The sequence below is a fragment of the Vanacampus margaritifer genome, chromosome 1 (genome assembly GCF_051991255.1).
Source record: "Vanacampus margaritifer isolate UIUO_Vmar chromosome 1, RoL_Vmar_1.0, whole genome shotgun sequence".
Taxonomy (NCBI): Eukaryota; Metazoa; Chordata; class Actinopteri; order Syngnathiformes; family Syngnathidae; genus Vanacampus; species Vanacampus margaritifer.
The window spans coordinates 62,024,816-62,042,890 of NC_135432.1; the positions used below are offsets into that span (position 1 = coordinate 62,024,816).

The window sequence follows — 18,075 nt, forward strand, 5'->3', positions numbered from 1 at the left end:
ATCTCCAGGTAAAATGTTTCAACTTGCTAACTGTAGTATAAGTGTAAAATAAAAATAAAATTCACACTACTACAAAGTATTTTTTTTATTGATGTGTACTTTTGGACCAATGCGAACATTTGCATTGTTCTGATCGAGCTCTCTGAACTCTGCCTAGCAACAAGATACAATAAGCTGCTAGCGCCAGCTGCTAGCATAATCCTCATTTTTTATTTTATTTTATTTTTTATTTTATTTGTTATTTTTTATTTTATTTTTTATTTTTTATTTTTTATTTTTTATTTTTTATTTATTTTTATTTTATTTTATTTTTTATTTTTTATTTTTTATTTTTTATTTTTTATTTTTTATTTTTTATTTTATTTTTTATTTTATTTTTTATTTTATTTTTTATTTTATTTTTTATTTTATTTTCTTCTGGAGAACTCAGTATTGTTCATTTGGTAATTTTACCGATTTGACATGTCATCATCATTGCTCTCTCTTTTTCTTTTTTTTCTTTTTTTTTTTCTTTTGTTTGTGGGTGAGAATGTGTGTGTGTGTGTGTGTGTGTGTGTGTGTGTGTGTGTGTGTGTGTGTGTGTGTTAGCATCATCTTCAGTTAGCATCTTTTTGCGTTTGTTCTTTCTTGACACCTCTTCTTTTTGGAGTAAAATTTGTGTACAAGCTTAAAAGCACAAGTTAATACTTTGGTGCTCACTAAATTGAGCTATTAAAGGGCTTTTTCTGAGTGACTTTTAGGGATATTATTAACAACAATTGTGTACAATTGGTGCCTTAATGCTCCTTCAAATGTCTTGGATGTATGTAAACAATTTCATTGGTTCACAGTTTGGGCCCTTCGTGTTCTGCTTAGCAACAGGAAATTGGTGTGAGTTTTGCAATGGGTCGCAAATCATTTATGTTGTCTAGGCAACTCATAACATTCATATACAGTATTTTTTTTTGTTCAAGCAATGTTTTTCATAAAAAATCAGTATTGCCTTTGGTCGCAATGATTTAGTCATTTTAATTATGGTTGAATTGAAATAAACAGTTTTTTTGGAGAGCCTCACAGACTTTGTGGTGGTGGCTTTGAATCCAGGTGACATCATTTAAATATGGAAATCCAAACATGGGGCCTTGTGATACACGCAACGCATCAACATACCACAAATACACACACACACACACACACACACACACTCTCTCCAGAGATATGCAAGCTCGTTTTTGCCAAGCCAACTTGGCAGCCGGAGGAATTTTGCGGTCCAAGAAAAGCAAGGCGCAGCCACGGGAGGGCTGAGGCTTTTGTGTTTGCCGAGTGTCACACTTGATCACCAGGGAAAGCCATAACAGGACCGGGAGGATGTTTGAAGCAACGTGTGTTCGTGTGTGTGTGTGTGTGTGGGAATTGTCTAACTCTGATGTCAGCTCCAATATTCTGATTGCGATCTACAGTAATACTGGAATGGGATCACATTTGGCGGCCATTGTTGGGAGAGCAAACTAATTACGGCGCACCCGTTTACCAACAATGTCCATTGTTATTCCCAAATTGATGGAATGAGATCTCATCCTGGGAAAAAAAAAGGATTAATTAATTAATTAATTGATAGATTAATTGATTGATTAAACATGTAAATAATTACACTCTAAACAGTTGGGCCAAAGGTAACTCAATTATGGATAAAAAATGGACCGATCCACTTTATGGGTCAATTTGACCCAACTTTGAGTCAAGAAATGGGTCTTTTAGTGTAAAACAACTCATAAATATTGGTCAGATCCTTTAATTGGGTCAAAAAATTGGGTCATTTTGTATAAAACAATCCAGAAAGTTGGGTCAAATTCAAGTCCAATGTGCCGTTCCCTACCCCCATTTGAATTATGCACTCTAAAAACATTTAGGTCAAAAATGGACCAATTCTCTACTTGGGTCAATTTGACCTAACTTTGAGTTAAGAAATGGGTCTTTTAGTGTAAAACTCATAAATATTTGTCAAATCCTTTACTTGGGTCCAAAAAATTGGGTCATTTTGTATAAAACAACCCAGAAAGTTGGGTCAAATTGAAGCCCAATGTGCCGTTCCTTACCCCGATTTTAATTATACACTCTAAAAACAGTTGGGTCAAAAATGGACCGATCCTCTACTTGGGTCAATTTGACCCAACTGTGAGCCAAGAAATGGGTCTTTTAGTGTATAACAACTCATACATATTGGTCAGATATTTTACTTGGGTCATTTTGTATAAAACAACCCAGAAAGTTGGGTCAAATTGAAGCCCAATGTGCCGTTCCTTACCCCGATTTTAATTATACACTCTAAAAACAGTTGGGTCAAAAATGGACCGATCCTCTACTTGGGTCAATTTGACCCAACTGTGAGCCAAGAAATGGGTCTTTTAGTGTATAACAACTCATACATATTGGTCAGATATTTTACTTGGGTCAAAAAAATTGGATCATTTTGTATAAAACAACCCAGAAAGTTAGGTCAAATTGAAGCCCAATGTGCCGTTCCTTACCCCGATTTTAATTATACACTCTAAAAACAGTTGGGTCAAAAATGGACCGATCCACTTTATGGGTCAATTTGACCCAACTGTGAGCCAAGAAATGGGTCTTTTAGTGTATAACAACTCATCCATATTGGTCAGATCCTTTACTTGGGTCCAAAAAATTGGGTCATTTTGTATAAAACAACCCAAAAAGTTGGGTCAAATTGACCCAAGTAGAGGATCAGTCCAATTTTGACCCAACTGTTTTTAGAGTGTATAAATCAAATTGGTGTGTGTGTGTGGGGGGGGGGGGGGGTAATTGGACTACACCGGTAGTACATGATGAGGCGCGATGCGACAACTGTGTCGGTGATGGGCATGTGTGGTTTAAAAAAAAATGTGTGAGAGTGCAGGAGAAAGACAAGATTATGTTAAATAATTAAAATTTATTGAGCGGATAAGTAAAATAAAATGACCCAACTAATCATTCAAAAACAAAGATAAATTGCAAAAAAATTAAATAAAAAAATAATCCATTTGTTTGTGTTGAATAACCCAAAAACTTGAAACAAGTCATTTGTTGCCCCTTATATGGGCTATTTTTGACCCAACTGTGAATATTGATCAGTGCAGCGTATGAGCCAACTCAGATTTTCTTGGATTAATTAATCTGGGATCAACTCAAACGGCGTAGGGCATAGTAGACGGACTCGTGCGATTGTTTTCCATTTGTGGTTTTGCGGAGTCGAGCGGTGTGCGTCTTCAAAGGTCTTGCAAAGGCTGCGTTACAGTAGAGAGCATCTCTGTGAACCATTAGCGTAAGATCTTGTATCAGCGCTTGGCTCAGGTGATGGCGGTGCGTGCAGTTTGCGTTGGCAGCGTGATAATTATCGGGACGGGGGCCCACTTTCACGGACCACATCCTTTTTGGCTGCAGCTTCACAGCATCGAGGCTGTAATTTGGGGTGTCCAGGATGTTGGAAGGGAAGCCAGAAGACTTCACATCAAGGACAAAATGTTGAGGAAATTACATTTGTACTAAGGGATGTTTGGCTGGCCTGCATACTGGAAAGTCATCTTTAATGGATAAGGAAATTATCGCTTTAGGGAGCGTGGATGAAACTTGAAGAGTGAGGTGGACATTTTGGTTTCTCTCTCTTTTTTTTTTTTTTTTTTTTTGCATCCAATCCAATGAGAAAATGAGCACCATCCTCGTAAATCCATGTAAATATACAGTAACTCGCCACAATTTTTGAAATAGTCGTCTTTCCCAGACTTTTTGGGACTTCAGTGTCCGGACAGTATTTGCACCCCCACTTTACACACACTTAAAATAAAAGGTAATAGCAATAATGGTCATGTTAAACACTGCTATTTATTTTGTCAAAAAAAAAAAAAAAGAAGTCTATAATACAGCCAAATGCAGTAATAATAAAATAAATAATTAAATTAATATGCTTTATAGTAAGTATATTTAATATATAAATAGTATATATAAATGCAGTGAACTGTAATATCCAAAATAAAAGGACACTGTTGTTGCTTTGTGATGTCACTATTATTATTATTATTATTATTATTATTGTTGTTGTTGTTGTTGTTATTGTTTATGTTTAATAATATTATTGATATTAGTTGAAGTGGTAGGAGTAGTAGTTGTCATATACTACGACTATAGATTATTATTATTATTTTTATTATCATCATCATCATCATTACTACTATGACTACTACTACTACTATTTTTATTATTAATTATTAAGTGGTAGTAGTAGTAGTGAATGTTGTAGCAGTACTATCCTAGTGTTTTACGTAATATTTTACTTATATATTATCATATGATGTTCCATCCATTCATTTTCCGAACCGCTTATTCCTCACAAGGGCCGTATTATTATTCATTATTATCATTCGTTGCATGTGTGTAATATTATGTATCAAAGTGGTAATAAAAGTAGTCGATGTGTAAAGCAGTAGTAGTAGAAGTCATCTGTTATGTGTAATACACATTTTAATCCTGAAGGTTAAATTTGTGTATATCATGTGCACAAATTCATAACCATCACATTTATTATTATTATTATATAAAGGAAAGGGTTGCACATGCCTCATGCTGGATGGACTTTTTTTTTTCCCAAATGCCAATTAGCCCTAAAATTGTGTAGCGTGTAATTTAATTTGTCTGGCGTAATAGTGCTTTGTTTGTGTCGTTCATTTTCCATTATGCAAATAGCATAATATTTGAAATACCGCATCCCTTGATTAAATAGAAGCCAAATCCATCCGGTTTATCTTGATGTAATCATAAATACGAGAAAGACTGATTCAACATTGCATCGCTTACCAAATTCCTGATTTCAACAGTGAAATAATAGTTAGCAAAAAAGGACGGGGTGGGGGGGGGGGGGGGCTTTTAAGGCGAAACATTAATCATCTGCGTTTATGTGAAAGCAGTTTGCAAGCCAAATGGAAAGACGGCGTAAGAGCCAAGTCTTCATGGGGGCACTGAGACAAAAACACTGTTTGAAGACCATTTGGATCCAAAGCACTTTTGACTTGATTTCACGTTGTCTCACATTTCCAATCAAGGAGCGATTAGCCTCCGACATTAATGGGCCTACTAATCCGTTTAAGCCTCTCGTGATAACAGTTAATTGTGTGTAAAAATGTGTACAGATCCCCCCGTTTGGGTTGTTTACTAACTGATTTGGATGCGGTTAAGGCCCTAAAGAGGTATCATTATGTTGATGGTTCTGTAGCAAAATGAGCCCCTGATGGAGGCAATGTCAATGAGGGGGAGTTAACAACGCCTGAGCAAATGTAACACGGCTTGAAGATAACATTTGGTTGTCATTAAACCTCATTCGGCTTCATTAATATATTTTTTTATTTCTTTTTTTTGCTGTTTGTTTGGATTTTGAGACCATTTTTCCCCACAGGAAATCATGGACATACAAATGAAGTGAGTGCAAAGTGTAAAGGCATTTTTAAGTAACGTTGTATCATTATCTGTCAAATAAGTGTAAAAAAAAATATATCCCGAGGTGGGCGCTATCGTCATTACTTCATTGAGTGCTTGCACATTTTTGGCGAGTGCATTAGGATGAGAAGTCTCGAAAAAATACACGGACTGGGAAGGACCATCTGTACTGACCCGGATCGACGAACATAAACCGGCTTCAGTCGGTGCTCAGTGCGTGTAATTTATTTGTCAATGGTGGGCTAGTGTAACGATGAAAGTGCCCACCTCTGACAATATCTGATTTTACTTCAAGGGAAATATAATAATTGCATGACTAGAAAGTGGAATTAAGTTTTTCTTAAAACCCCCAAAAATTATTGACAATAATGTATTCTATAAAGACCCACTAGTCTAAATACAGTATTCTGGTTAATATTGTGGAATATGAGTTAAGCATCAAAATCCAGCAGTTTTTTTTTAATGAATATCAGAAGGTGGCCATTTTGCCACTTGCTGTCGAGTGAAAATGACATCATAGTTGCTCAGGTCTTAAATAACAACCAATCACAGCTCAGCTTCAGAAAACAGGTGAGTTGTGATTGGCCGTTGCCTGATCCCTGAGCAACTGTGATGTCATCTTCAGTCGACAGCAAGTGGCAAAATGGCCGCCGACTGAGATGAATCAAAATGGCTGGATTTGGCTTCATAACTCATATTCCACAAATGTAATATTAATCAGAATGTCATGTTTAGACTAGTGAGGTCACATATAACATATTATTGTCAAGAAATGTTTAAGGTTGACTTAAAAAAATATATATGCTCATCCATCTCTTCGATTTATAAAAATGTCATCATGATACCGCGTTGCCAAGTGTTGTGTTTCAAGACACTATGAGTGTGTTGATGTGTGTGTGTCTGCATGTGTGTTTGAATTGAGGCCACGGGAGAGTGCAACCTTGGCCGGCCTGTTTGTTGTGACACTCAATTTATTGTGCGGTGATTTGAGGCGCGGCTTCTTATTACAAAACTTTTTGTGTCCTTGCGCGACAGAAATTAGCTGCGGCGCGCGCGTGTAAATCACCTGTCATATGCACAGGCTCTTTTAAGAAAAAAAAGGGCCAAGGGTGTCATTCGACGCCTCGCCGCCGCTCTTTCATATTTATGCGTCTCATATTCACATGCATTGGGCTATCCATCAACACTTTATTTATTTTTTTATTTTTTATCCCCGTTGCACCAACGATGCGGACATAAACTGTTTTTTTTTTAAACGTCAGCAAAAAAATGCTGGCGCAAGTGAAATTGGAGCCTCTTTATTTGTCTGTGTAATAAACAGCATAAATTAAAAACAATAAGCGGGGACATTTTACATTTGCTCACATCCTGGGGGGGCTTTCTTGGAAATTGCCACACAGGACATGGCGTGTGTGTGTGTGTGTGTGTGCGGGTGGGGGGGGGGGGTTATGAAATACAAGTGACAAAGTGGCAACAATATTGCAGCTCAAATAATGAAAAGTGAAGGACGACCAAAACCCAAGAGAGTATATCACCAAAATAAGGTCGTTATTCAAACATGTGTCAAAGGAGCAATGTTTATTCAAGTCAAGTCCACCAGAGGTTGTTGTTTGGTGCCCATTCTATCGCTGAACAACCGATTTCATGGATGAACTTGCAGATTTACAGCACATTTTGGCTCTATAGGGCCCGGCACTATCTGCAAACAACACCAGAGGCTAAGTATACTCAACAAAAATATAAACACAAGGCACACCTGTGCACTAATGATGGTGTCTAATCAACATCTTGATATGGCACACCTGTGAAGTGGGATGGATTATCTCGGTGAAGGAAAAGTGCTCACTATCACAGATTTAGCCTGGTTTTTGAACGGTATTTGAGAGAAATTTTGATGTTGTGTATGTGGAAGAAGTTTTACATCTTTGAATTCATCTCATGAAAAGATGGGAGCAAAAACAAAAGTGTTGCGTTTTTTATTTTTGTTATTTATTTATTTATTATTTTTGAGTATGTGTTTGTGATTAGTAGACCTACAATTACATTTAACTCTTTCACTGCTATTGACGGCTATAGACGTCAAAAATGCATTTGAACTATTTCTATAACATTTTTTCCACTTTTGTTAACAAGAGTATGAAAACCTAGATCATTTGTTTTTGAAATCCAGATATAAAATGTGTGATTAATTAGTTAACTATTGAAGTCATGCGATTAATTACAATTATTTATACAATTAAGGATTTTATAATTAAAATAAATAATTGGGATTTTTTTTTAATAGGTTTTAGGTGAACTAATGAATACACACACACACGCACATACACATAATCACCCACATACAAAAATATATAATAATAATATAATAATAATATATAAACAAATACAAAAAAAGGAGCGCAATGATGATGACATGTCAAATCGGTAAAATTACCGAATGAACAATACTGAGCTCTCCGGGGAAAAATAAATAAATAAAAATTTAATCGCGACTTATAAATAATTTAAAATTTGGGGCTTATTAATCGCATGACTTCGCCAGTTAACTCACAATTAATCACAAATTTTATATCTGTTCTAAAATGAACAATTAAAATGAACTCATATGCTCGCCCCACAATGTTGTTCTTTGTGAGTCAGACCGCATGTTGTAAATGAGTTCCTTGAGCAGTATCATAGAACCATCTAGTAAATAAACCACAGGGCCTAAATGAGATTTCACAAATATTGTTTCATATTCCATGATGGTCCCTTTATTGTGTTTTTATTTAGCTGTCCAAGGCCTAAAAAGAACTATTACCTGTCGAGCATTGTGTCTACAAAAATACATCTGACTTTTGGGAGTTTGTATTCTTATTGTAGGCTACTAGACAATATAAACACGGTGCATAATAAAATGCTTACACAAGAGACCCAAGTAAATTGAGAAAATACATTGTTGTGCTCAACTGTACTTTCGGGGAATTCACATTCACTGGTTATTAAAAGTGATCCCGCTTCTCAATCTTTGCCGTCAAATTCTATCCATGCGCATGATGTAGATTTTTTTCCCGCCCCATATTCACAACTTTCAAAATAAAAACTACAAGAGAATTCAGTTAAAAGTGCGATGGTGAGGAGGTGCCTTTCTCGATTTTGTATACTCAAACAGAATGCGTTGCCTTTGGCCCGCTTAGGGGCAGAAGGTGAGCGGCGCACACGAAAGCAGCAGCAATTATTCGTCTCTGGCACAACAACAGAGAGCAAAAAGAGCATCAAAGGCCTTTCCTCTGAGCGAAAAAGCGCTCCCTCAGAGGGAAAACGCACAACCTATGTGTGCAAATACCAGTGCATGGACTTTTGGGGTCTCTCCAGAGAGAAGTCAGGCAGAGGATGTACGTCAGTGTGAGTGGAAGGTTTGTAGCCACGTTGGTGCTCTAAATAATGCTATGTGGTTGTCTCCGCAGTAAGTTGAATCCTTCGAAAATCAGCAGGCGCACTTTTGTCTGTTTTTTTTTTTTTTACTTCAAGATCTTAATAATGTGGCCACTTCAACCTGAGTACAATGAACCAAGAAAAGAAAATGCCTGTTTGGGAAATCATCTCAAATTCTAGTCAAAAAATGTGTTAACAATAATATTGTTAAATGCTACTTATTATTACTAAATTGGCAGTGTTTTATAGGTTTAACATAGTAATGTTACAGTGGTTAATTTATTTTGAAACTTAACTGTTACTGTCATTACTTAATGAGAAGAGTTGATTTAACTTTACAGTCGCTAACATTTTTTCAAACTTGTGAGACATGTTCAAATTACTTACCAATACATGTAGTACTTGTAACATTTTATTTTTGCAGTGCACCAAAAAACAAAACAAAAACAAGCACGCACACACACACACAGACACACACACACACACACACACACACGATATGATGGTGGCTGTTTGAGTCTACTCTGGAAGAGATTAAATAAAGTGTCCTTGATTCTGTCTAAATATTTATTTTTGCTTTTGTTAATCTTATTTTTATTTTTTGAGAGAGAGAGAGAGAGAGAGAGAGACAGACAGACACAGAGAAAGAGAGACACGGAGAGAAGGTCACACAGAACGCTCCTCATGCTTTTCTATTCAGGCACATTTCGGGGCACCTCGTCAACTCTTTTGGGTCCTTCCAACCCGGAAGTGTTGTCACGTGTAGTTGTATACAGACAAGCTCGAAGAGAGAGCTCAGGCGCCGGTTTGAAGTGTCACATTGTTCAACATTACATTGGATTTGACACACTAAGTATCTGAAGATGAAAGTAGTCGCTTTAATAAGGTAAACGGCATCTCACCGCTCTCTTTAATGTTGCCAAAAAATAGTATTTGCATTTCAGACGTACCAATCACGGTAGGAAGTAACTATACTCGTGACTGCACTTGAGTAGATTTACTAAATACTTAGTATCCCGTATCCTGTACTAATTCAATACAGAGCGTGAGTGCTTTTGGCACCTTGGCATTACTACCATTAAAATAACATTACTTGCTGTATAGTATTTGAAAAAGGAACACCGCATGTTGCAAATAAACGTGAGCTATTGTAACGTAGTATTTTGTGTTATGGTTCCAGTGGGGGCAAAGACAGCTGTTACAACATGATGCAGTGTGTGGCTGCTGGTCATCACATTGTAGCTTTGGCCAACCTACGCCCTGCACACAAAGGTGAGGACGTATTTTATGTGCATTATTGTGGTTATATATGTAAACATAACAATTGCTATTAAAACTATGCATATTGCAAAGGCTTTCATAAAATAATATAAACAAAATATAAATGCACGTACATTTTAATCTATATTATCTATATCCATCCATCTATTTTACTGCTTCTATTAATTAGGATTGCTGGTGTGCTAACCAGTTGTCTACTGTGTCGCCCGCGTTATTAAAGTGTATCAACTTTTTAATATGTTACTTATACTTACTATGTTAACATTGTATTTAGTAATTTTGTCCTTGTGTCTTTTTATTTCTTCTGATTTCTCCTTGTTTTGCCTCATTAAAAAAAATGTATACATCAAGCGAAACATTAAATAGTACCAAGAGCAATAATTATTTTTAAAGTTACAGAATTTAAGTTGTAATATTAAAAGAAAAAATGGCAATGTAAAGAGAACAAGGGGTCGATTTTGGTCAGAATTTTTATTTTAATTACTTTTATTTTATTTTAATAAAGCTGGCATACTACTTTTTTATATTATTGTTTATTTTTATTGAACAACTTTACATTATACTGTATTTTGTAGTTTTTTTATTACGTGTGTTACTTTTAAACTTATTTTCAACATTTTTTTTTTATAACTTTTTACAATGTATTGTTATGTATATTTTTCCTCATGACATTATTTTATTAGACTTTATTGTCATAGCACCTGCAACTTCATCTTTATTTTTCATTTTCTATACAGTACTTTGCAAAAAAAAATACTTTGGCAGTTAAATTTACATTCCTCATGTCATCACACCTTGTCTTTGATCCTCACTTTTATTTTTTTTATTAATTAAAAAAAAATTTTTTTACCCTTCTTCGCAGATGAGCTGGACAGTTACATGTACCAAACCGTGGGCCACCAGGCAATCGAGCTGTATGCCGAGGCCATGGACTTGCCCCTTTACCGTCGCACCATCCAGGGATCCAGCTTGGACACCGGCAGAGACTATCAGGAGACGGAGGGGGATGAGGTGGAGGATCTTTATCAACTGCTAAGCCTTGTCAAGGTACATTTTGCTCTGCGCTGTTTTGGAACAGTATTCTTTTGAAATCTACTGTGTGGTGCGTTTCCAAAAGAAATAGGCACTGGCGTGATTTTTTTACTCAGCTGCAGGTGGAGTTAGGTGCTATTCTGGGAAAAAAAAAAAACACAACACATTTTGGGAATACAATTGTGAAATTGTTAAAAACTATATAATATTACAATATATGTCAAGTGTAACGGCAAGAACCAAGGCAGACTGGTTGGAATTAGAGATAGACTGATCCTCATTATCGGTGCCGATATATATCGTTTTGAGAAATATCGGCATCTGACATTTTTTTACAAATCTGAAGGCCGATAAAGCTGTTATCTTTCTGAGCGGCGAATGTTTGCGAACATAGTGAATTTTGTGTTTTCTTCAGGGTTCGTAAAATGTTGTAAAAAGGTTGCAAAGATGGTCACAAGACATTTTTTACTCGTCGTGGTTTTCTTGTCACAAAGAAATTCTGAACATGTTCTGACAAATTTTCCGTTTGTGAACATCTCTTGAAACATTCGACGAACACTGACGAGAACCCAAAATGTGCTATGTTTGCAAGCACAGAGATTTAGAGCAATTTAAAACTGGGTTCTTTCATCAAAATTTTTATGTATCTACTGTATCTATTTAAAATTTCACTTCACTTTATCAGAGATGCTGATTTTTGCTTTTGTTAACATTAAAGCAAAAACAAGTGAAAGTTTAACATTTCAGATATTTTACAATTTTGGAAAACTACTACTTACTATAGAAAAGTATTTACTTTTTTGTTAGAATTTTGAAAGCTGTATTTTAAATTAAAAGAATATGTTGAAAATTTGAAAAGTTTTTTTTTTTTTATTAATTTATTTTTTTTTCTTTTATTTTTTTTTTCCTAAGGAGAGCTCAGTATTGTTCATTCGATTTGACATCATCATTGCTCTCCTTTTTAAAAAAAAAAAAAAAAAAAATTCTCTCTTTTTTTTTTAAATATATATATATATATATATATATATATATATATATATATATATATATACACACTTTTTTTGTATGTGCGTGCGTGTGTGTGTGCGTGCGTGCGTGTGCGTGCGTGTGCGTGCGTGCGTGCGAGCGAGCGTGTGTGTATTCATCAGTTCACCTAAAGCCCATTAAAAAAAATCCCATACTAATAATATAATGTAATAATAAATTGCCAAATGCAGAAACATCAATGCAAGTTATCACGATGTAGTGGCTCTCGCTAACAGACAGAATTAAGTAACCAGAATTAGGTTCAAAAATTCTATATACGTAGACCATGTTTCTATAAATTTTGATATTTGGTTTTTATTTGAGGCAGATATTTTTTCCATTAAAATGTGATTTATGAGGAGGTTAGACCATTGGTCGATATTCAGAGTTTGTTTATTTTTCCAGTTAACAAGAATTGTTTTTTTAGCGATAGTAAGGGCTACAAGTGTAGATTGAAATTGTTTATGTGGTAAGTCAGTTGTTGTTAGGTCACCTAGCAAACACAAGTTTGGAGATAAAGGTATCCTACAGTCCAAAATAGCGGAAAGTTTTTCTAAGACTTTAATCCAGAAATACATAACCGGAGTACATAACCATAAAGCATGAACATAAGCGTCTGTAGTGTTTTGTAAACATTGGAGACAAAGTTGTTTTAACAAACGTGCTTATTTTATTCTGATGCTGATATTTTTTTATTTTACTGAAAAGATTATCGGCTCAAAATATCAGTTATCAGTCTCCTTGCCTACTAATAATCAGTATTGTGTTGAAAAAATCACATTGGTCTATCACTAGTTGGAATTAACCAAATATGTACATAATATTGTGGAGGAACACACATCACCATCTCCACATACAGTAACATTAGATCAACTTCAATTCTAAACACAGAACTTTACAGACGATGTTTAAATGCTTCAGTGCTGCTGTTTTGTTTCGCAGCAGATTTTGAATGGCCTTAGAAAACTCTTTGTGTGAAAAGTAGTATCCATTATTAGCACTAATTACAGTTACTTCAGTACTTGTTTTTTCAAGGTGACTTCTGTATTTGAAAGAAGCGTATTCTTGATCTTAAGTGGCCCACTGTGAGAGAATTCTGTATTCATGTATTTTTTTTTTTTAATGAGAATTAACCATAACATTAACGGTCATTTATATCAATTATTTAGTGTGCTATAGTATGTTTTACACGTCTTATGATAAATATTCTTGAAGGTTCGGTTCCAGGACTGTTTTTTAGTGGTTTATGTGTTATGCAAAGGACAGCATTTCAATATGGATTCAAGTTTATTTAAGACAGTCAGAAATGTACTTGCTATAAAAAAAAACAACACAGCTAGCAAGTTGTATTCTTTATAGAGACACTAAATTTGGCGTCTTCTTGACACTGGACAGAAAGTTTCACAGCACACCGAACTCACATACTGTAACTCTTCCAGTTCCAAAGCATTTTGGCTGACACGTTCTCCGCCGACCGCTCTTCACGTTTGTCAAGCTCTCCGAGCGCCACTAAACTTCTCCCGTCGGCTAAGGTTCACGACACATGTCGCACCGCTGAGATGTTTTACAAGTCCTCCTCTTTGGATTCGTACTCACTTAGTAGCCCATTAGTGCCGTCTCGGAGGGGCCTTACTTGTCTGATTCCATCTGGCCCCGCTCAACGGCCACGGTGCTCTTTGCACATGTTGTAAAGTGCCGCTAAACTGCACGGCAGATGACAAAGTCATGTCGGTGCTCTTAATCTGTCGTACTTGGTAAGTCACTCTCAAAGTGCTGTATCGGATGATTAAAGTTTTATATAAAAAGTTGGAGCCTGGTTCTTTTCATGGCAGAGATCCAACAAAATGATCCTCTTCTAACAAAAATGAATTCATATTCATTTTATTCCGCCATAGAGCTTTAGGTACTGGTAGTATGGCTTACAAAAAACGTTTACATTAAAACAAATATTACAGGCTAGCACGTCTATTGCGTGCCATTTCATATCAGGAGCTTTTTTCGCTAATCAGATGGATGGAGGAAAAAAAAAGCAATTTCCAGAATGTGTCCAGTAACAGAAATGGCAAGTCAAGGGAAACGAGATTACATGGAAGTGAAAAGTGATCACTCTTGAACGGCATACAAAATAAATGTGCATAGCCATCCGTCCGTCCGTCTTCTTCCGCTTATCCGGGGTCGGGTCGCAGGGGCAGCAGCTTTAGCAGGGAAGCCCAGACTTCCCTCTCCCCAGCCGCTTCAGCCAGCTCATCCGACGGGACCCCAAGGCGTTCCCAGGACAGCCGAGAGACATAGTCTCTCCAGCGTGTCCTGGGTCGTCCCCGGGGCCTCCTGCCGGTAGGACATGCCCGGAACACCTCCCCAGGGAGGCGTCCAGGAGGCATCCGAACCAGATGCCCGAGCCACCTCAACTGGTTCCTCTCAACGTGCATAGCCAGTTATTCACATATCACCCACCAGGCCTTTCCTTTTAAAGCCATACACATTCAAAGTCACAGATTCTACAGTGTAGAATGTGAAGATGCCGACCCCAAGTTGACAAAAACAATACGTGTACCTCACATACATATTCTGTATTGATATTGTTGTTTAATAATGAAAACTAGTTTTTTTTAACCCGATTACCTGATTAATCGATAGAATAATCAATTCTAAAAACATTTAGTGGCTGCTGCAGTAATCCCTACAACTCTATTATTTTTTTCTGCAGACATTAAAATTTCTTTCAAGTTGTCGTGAATGAGAGAATGTGTCTGTGCAGTGTTGGTGGGGGGGCTTGACGGTAGAAGACTTCAGGACTTAATACACCCCCCCCCCCCCCTTCCCCGATGCTTATCCGCACATCGCCAGGGTATAGTCAAAGGCTGCCGAACTTGCCTGAGGGCAGTTTGCGCCCTCTGTCTGACTTTCTTTGTCATCTTCTGTTTAAGTTGGTGGCTTTACATGTTTTGCCCGTGTGTTGAGGTTTCCCATGTGCAACCCCCCCCCACCCCCCCTCCCCAAACGTTCTCACTTTTTCAGGCTTTTGAGCCTAAAAATTAGACAGTCTCCAAGTGTGAGACAATGCCTTCAAGGATGTTGATCATCCAATTTGTTTGGACTGAGAGAAAAAAAAAGTTCTCATGGGGAATTATGTAAATGGTACAGGGATGTGATTTTTCCGCTAATTCGCGGAATTCCGCTTTTTTTTATCCCCCCCCCCCCCAAAAAAAAAATTCCGATTTTTTTTTTAATTAATTTTTTTTTTTTAGTAGTTCATTGTGTATGCACATGACTCCGACAGATAACATCTTCTGCTATAACAAAGACATTTGTGGTATGCTCTAATATGAGTTACTTTTCATTTGGTCATGATACAATTATTTGTTCATGAAATTTGAACTCTTCAACATTATTTATGTGTTAACTTAGTAATCACATTAGTTAGACATGATGATATTTTCAGTGATAGTTTTTAAAAGCAAAGGCAGTCCAATGTTTTTGAATGTGACTGATTTTGAGTTGACTAAAACTGCCATTTTATATGGGATAGTTCAATATACATTGAAAATTTATGCTGTTGTTTTGTCTATTTCTTTGTCATGTGAGTGCATTGAAAGTACTTAAAAACACGGAAAACCCATGAGCTCTGGACCTAGCTGGGTGCCAGCGGCCCCCAGACCCCCGACTAAATTTTCAGATAATTTCACTTTGGTCAAATCACATCCCTGATGGTAATAAATTCCAGGGCAAAACTATATGCGTAATTGACCCTTTCTTACCTGTACATACCTGCAACTTTTTGGCCCTGGGAAAGTCCAGTAATCACCCCTGTGGGTGTACATTAGTGGACCCAGATGAACTCCTACTGTACCCCTTTTTCCCGACCGTGTTGCACACATGCTTCTGGTATGTGATATAATCCCATCTCCCCCCCTGTGGTCAGGCCTCTATAATTGCGAAAGGATGCTAATTTCCCCATTTCCAAGGCTTCTCAGCGCTGACCTCCACAGTCACACAGGCCATAGATCACGGCAGTTGCAGTCCCGCGGGGCCCCTGGCGGGCTGGCAGACCTCCAGCGATCCCCTCGTTTAGCCCTCGCGCCGTCATCGGCAGACCTGCAACCATAAACAACAGGCTTCCTCCCTCTCTCGCTCTCTCTTGCTGAGTGAAGTCAGCCAAAAGAACAACTTTGTGATCGTGGATGTCAGCTTTTCTGAGGTTTCGGGTCACGCAGTGTAAATTGGATGGTTTACAGACTCGCCAAATAAGTCTTTTTGTTATGTTCGTCACATATTCAGTAAAGTTGAGAAATTTAAAAAAAACTTATTTTAATGACAAGCTGTTGACTGGATAACACATTTTATCCGTGGAAGAGAAAAAAAAGAGCTCTGTTCATAAAGTGTGAGGTTTTGAAAGATTCACGAATTAATTAGAAGTTACAAGATTATATTTGGCAAATGACACCACAGCAAAAGATGAAAGATTTCCTCTCCTGGAGTTGATGAGTTTCAGTACAGCGCATTCTTCCCGCCTTCCTCCGGCTTTTGTCAGCGTGAGCCAACAGTGCCATCTATGGGCCCAACCGGGAAGTGGATCCTGTCCACTTGCATGTTTGGAGCCATTCAAAAGAATCAAAGGAAGAGATCATATTCTTCAGAACCTTTTGTTGACAGAGAGGAGAGGAAGAAGAATCCCAATCATAATAGCGGGGTGGGGGTGGGGGGGGGGGTGATGAGCCATCCATCTGCTGGCAGCGGCGCTAATGACAGCAGGACAATGCGGCCCTATCCTCGGCCTCTTTGCTCTCACCGCTGGCCGTGCATGGCAGCGCGGCTTTGAACCGTGTAACCCGATCGACGTGCAACGGGACAGCCGGCCATCTCATCCCATCCTGCAAGGTGCTCATCTTTGAACAATCTTGTTTTGGGGAAGGAAGAGGAGGCAGAACAAAAAGAGTCCTCTCTTTCTACCGTAGGGCTTTTTTTTTTAAGGCGTTTTGGTTTGTTAGATGACATCTGAAGTAGGGACGGGCATTTAGGAATAAATGTCCTAGACGACGAAAATGAATAATTAATTCATAATAATTAAGAGAGAGAGAGAGAGAGAGAGAAAGATGCCTGGTTCAAATTATATGTGAGAATAATTTTAGAGGCAGACGCATAATAGTAAAAAAAATAAATAAATACAATTTTGTCAATTGAATGTCTTAATTCCTATAGTAGCATGAATGCAACAGCCTGAGGTTTAGAGTCCTGCCATGTATTATTCAGGGCCTATGATTAAATATTTATCATTGTAAAATTACAATTTTATCACCATCTAACTCAGAACTTTTTCTTGTCTTATCATTATGATATATTTATTGGTGAATCGGTGTAACATAACAGTTTTTGATATTTAATTTCTCAGAAAAGTAATTAATACATTCTCGGAATATTAGGATTCGTTATCTTATCACAGTTGGACATTTATAATTGTTAATAGTATGACTTTTTTAGTTTTTATTCAGGTGTGACATTTTTTCTTTATTTCCATAAGATTCAATTTTTCTTAAACAGAAAAAAATGATTCTGGTAAGAATTTAAAATGAAATATCGTGGTGTTTTTTTTGTGTAGCATTCCATCTTCGAAAGTAAACGATTTTTCCCCCATTTTTGTCATTTTTGAAGGACACTTAAAAATGATAAGCATTGTAACAAAAGAATAAGAAAGTACAGAGTGGCGGAGCCAACGACAGGTGGCAATGAGGTTGTGGAAAAGGGGTTGGAAACTAGAATAAAATGATAGACGTTCGTAGATTAATATTCCCGGGAGTAGTTTAACCGGTGGTTGACGGTCCATGAGCGACTGCACATAATTCTGCCTCAATTGCTTCAGTTAAT

At 37.1% G+C, this 18,075-nt stretch overlaps 1 protein-coding gene across 3 annotated transcripts in view; it reads left to right on the forward strand.

Moving 5' to 3' along the window:
• The first annotated feature begins 9,618 nt into the window (after positions 1-9,618).
• The window catches only part of dph6 (diphthamine biosynthesis 6), a 78,745-nt gene continuing 70,288 nt past the window's right edge, over positions 9,619-18,075 (forward strand). For all 3 annotated transcript variants that reach the window (XR_013291653.1, XM_077559937.1, XM_077559938.1), the window contains exons 1-3: positions 9,619-9,760; positions 10,055-10,146; positions 11,018-11,202. Coding sequence is in view for 2 of the 3 variants with exons in the window: in XM_077559937.1 (XP_077416063.1) it covers positions 9,738-9,760; positions 10,055-10,146; positions 11,018-11,202 (300 nt within the window). In the remaining variant the exon portion in view is untranslated. The remainder of the gene's footprint in view (positions 9,761-10,054; positions 10,147-11,017; positions 11,203-18,075) is intronic.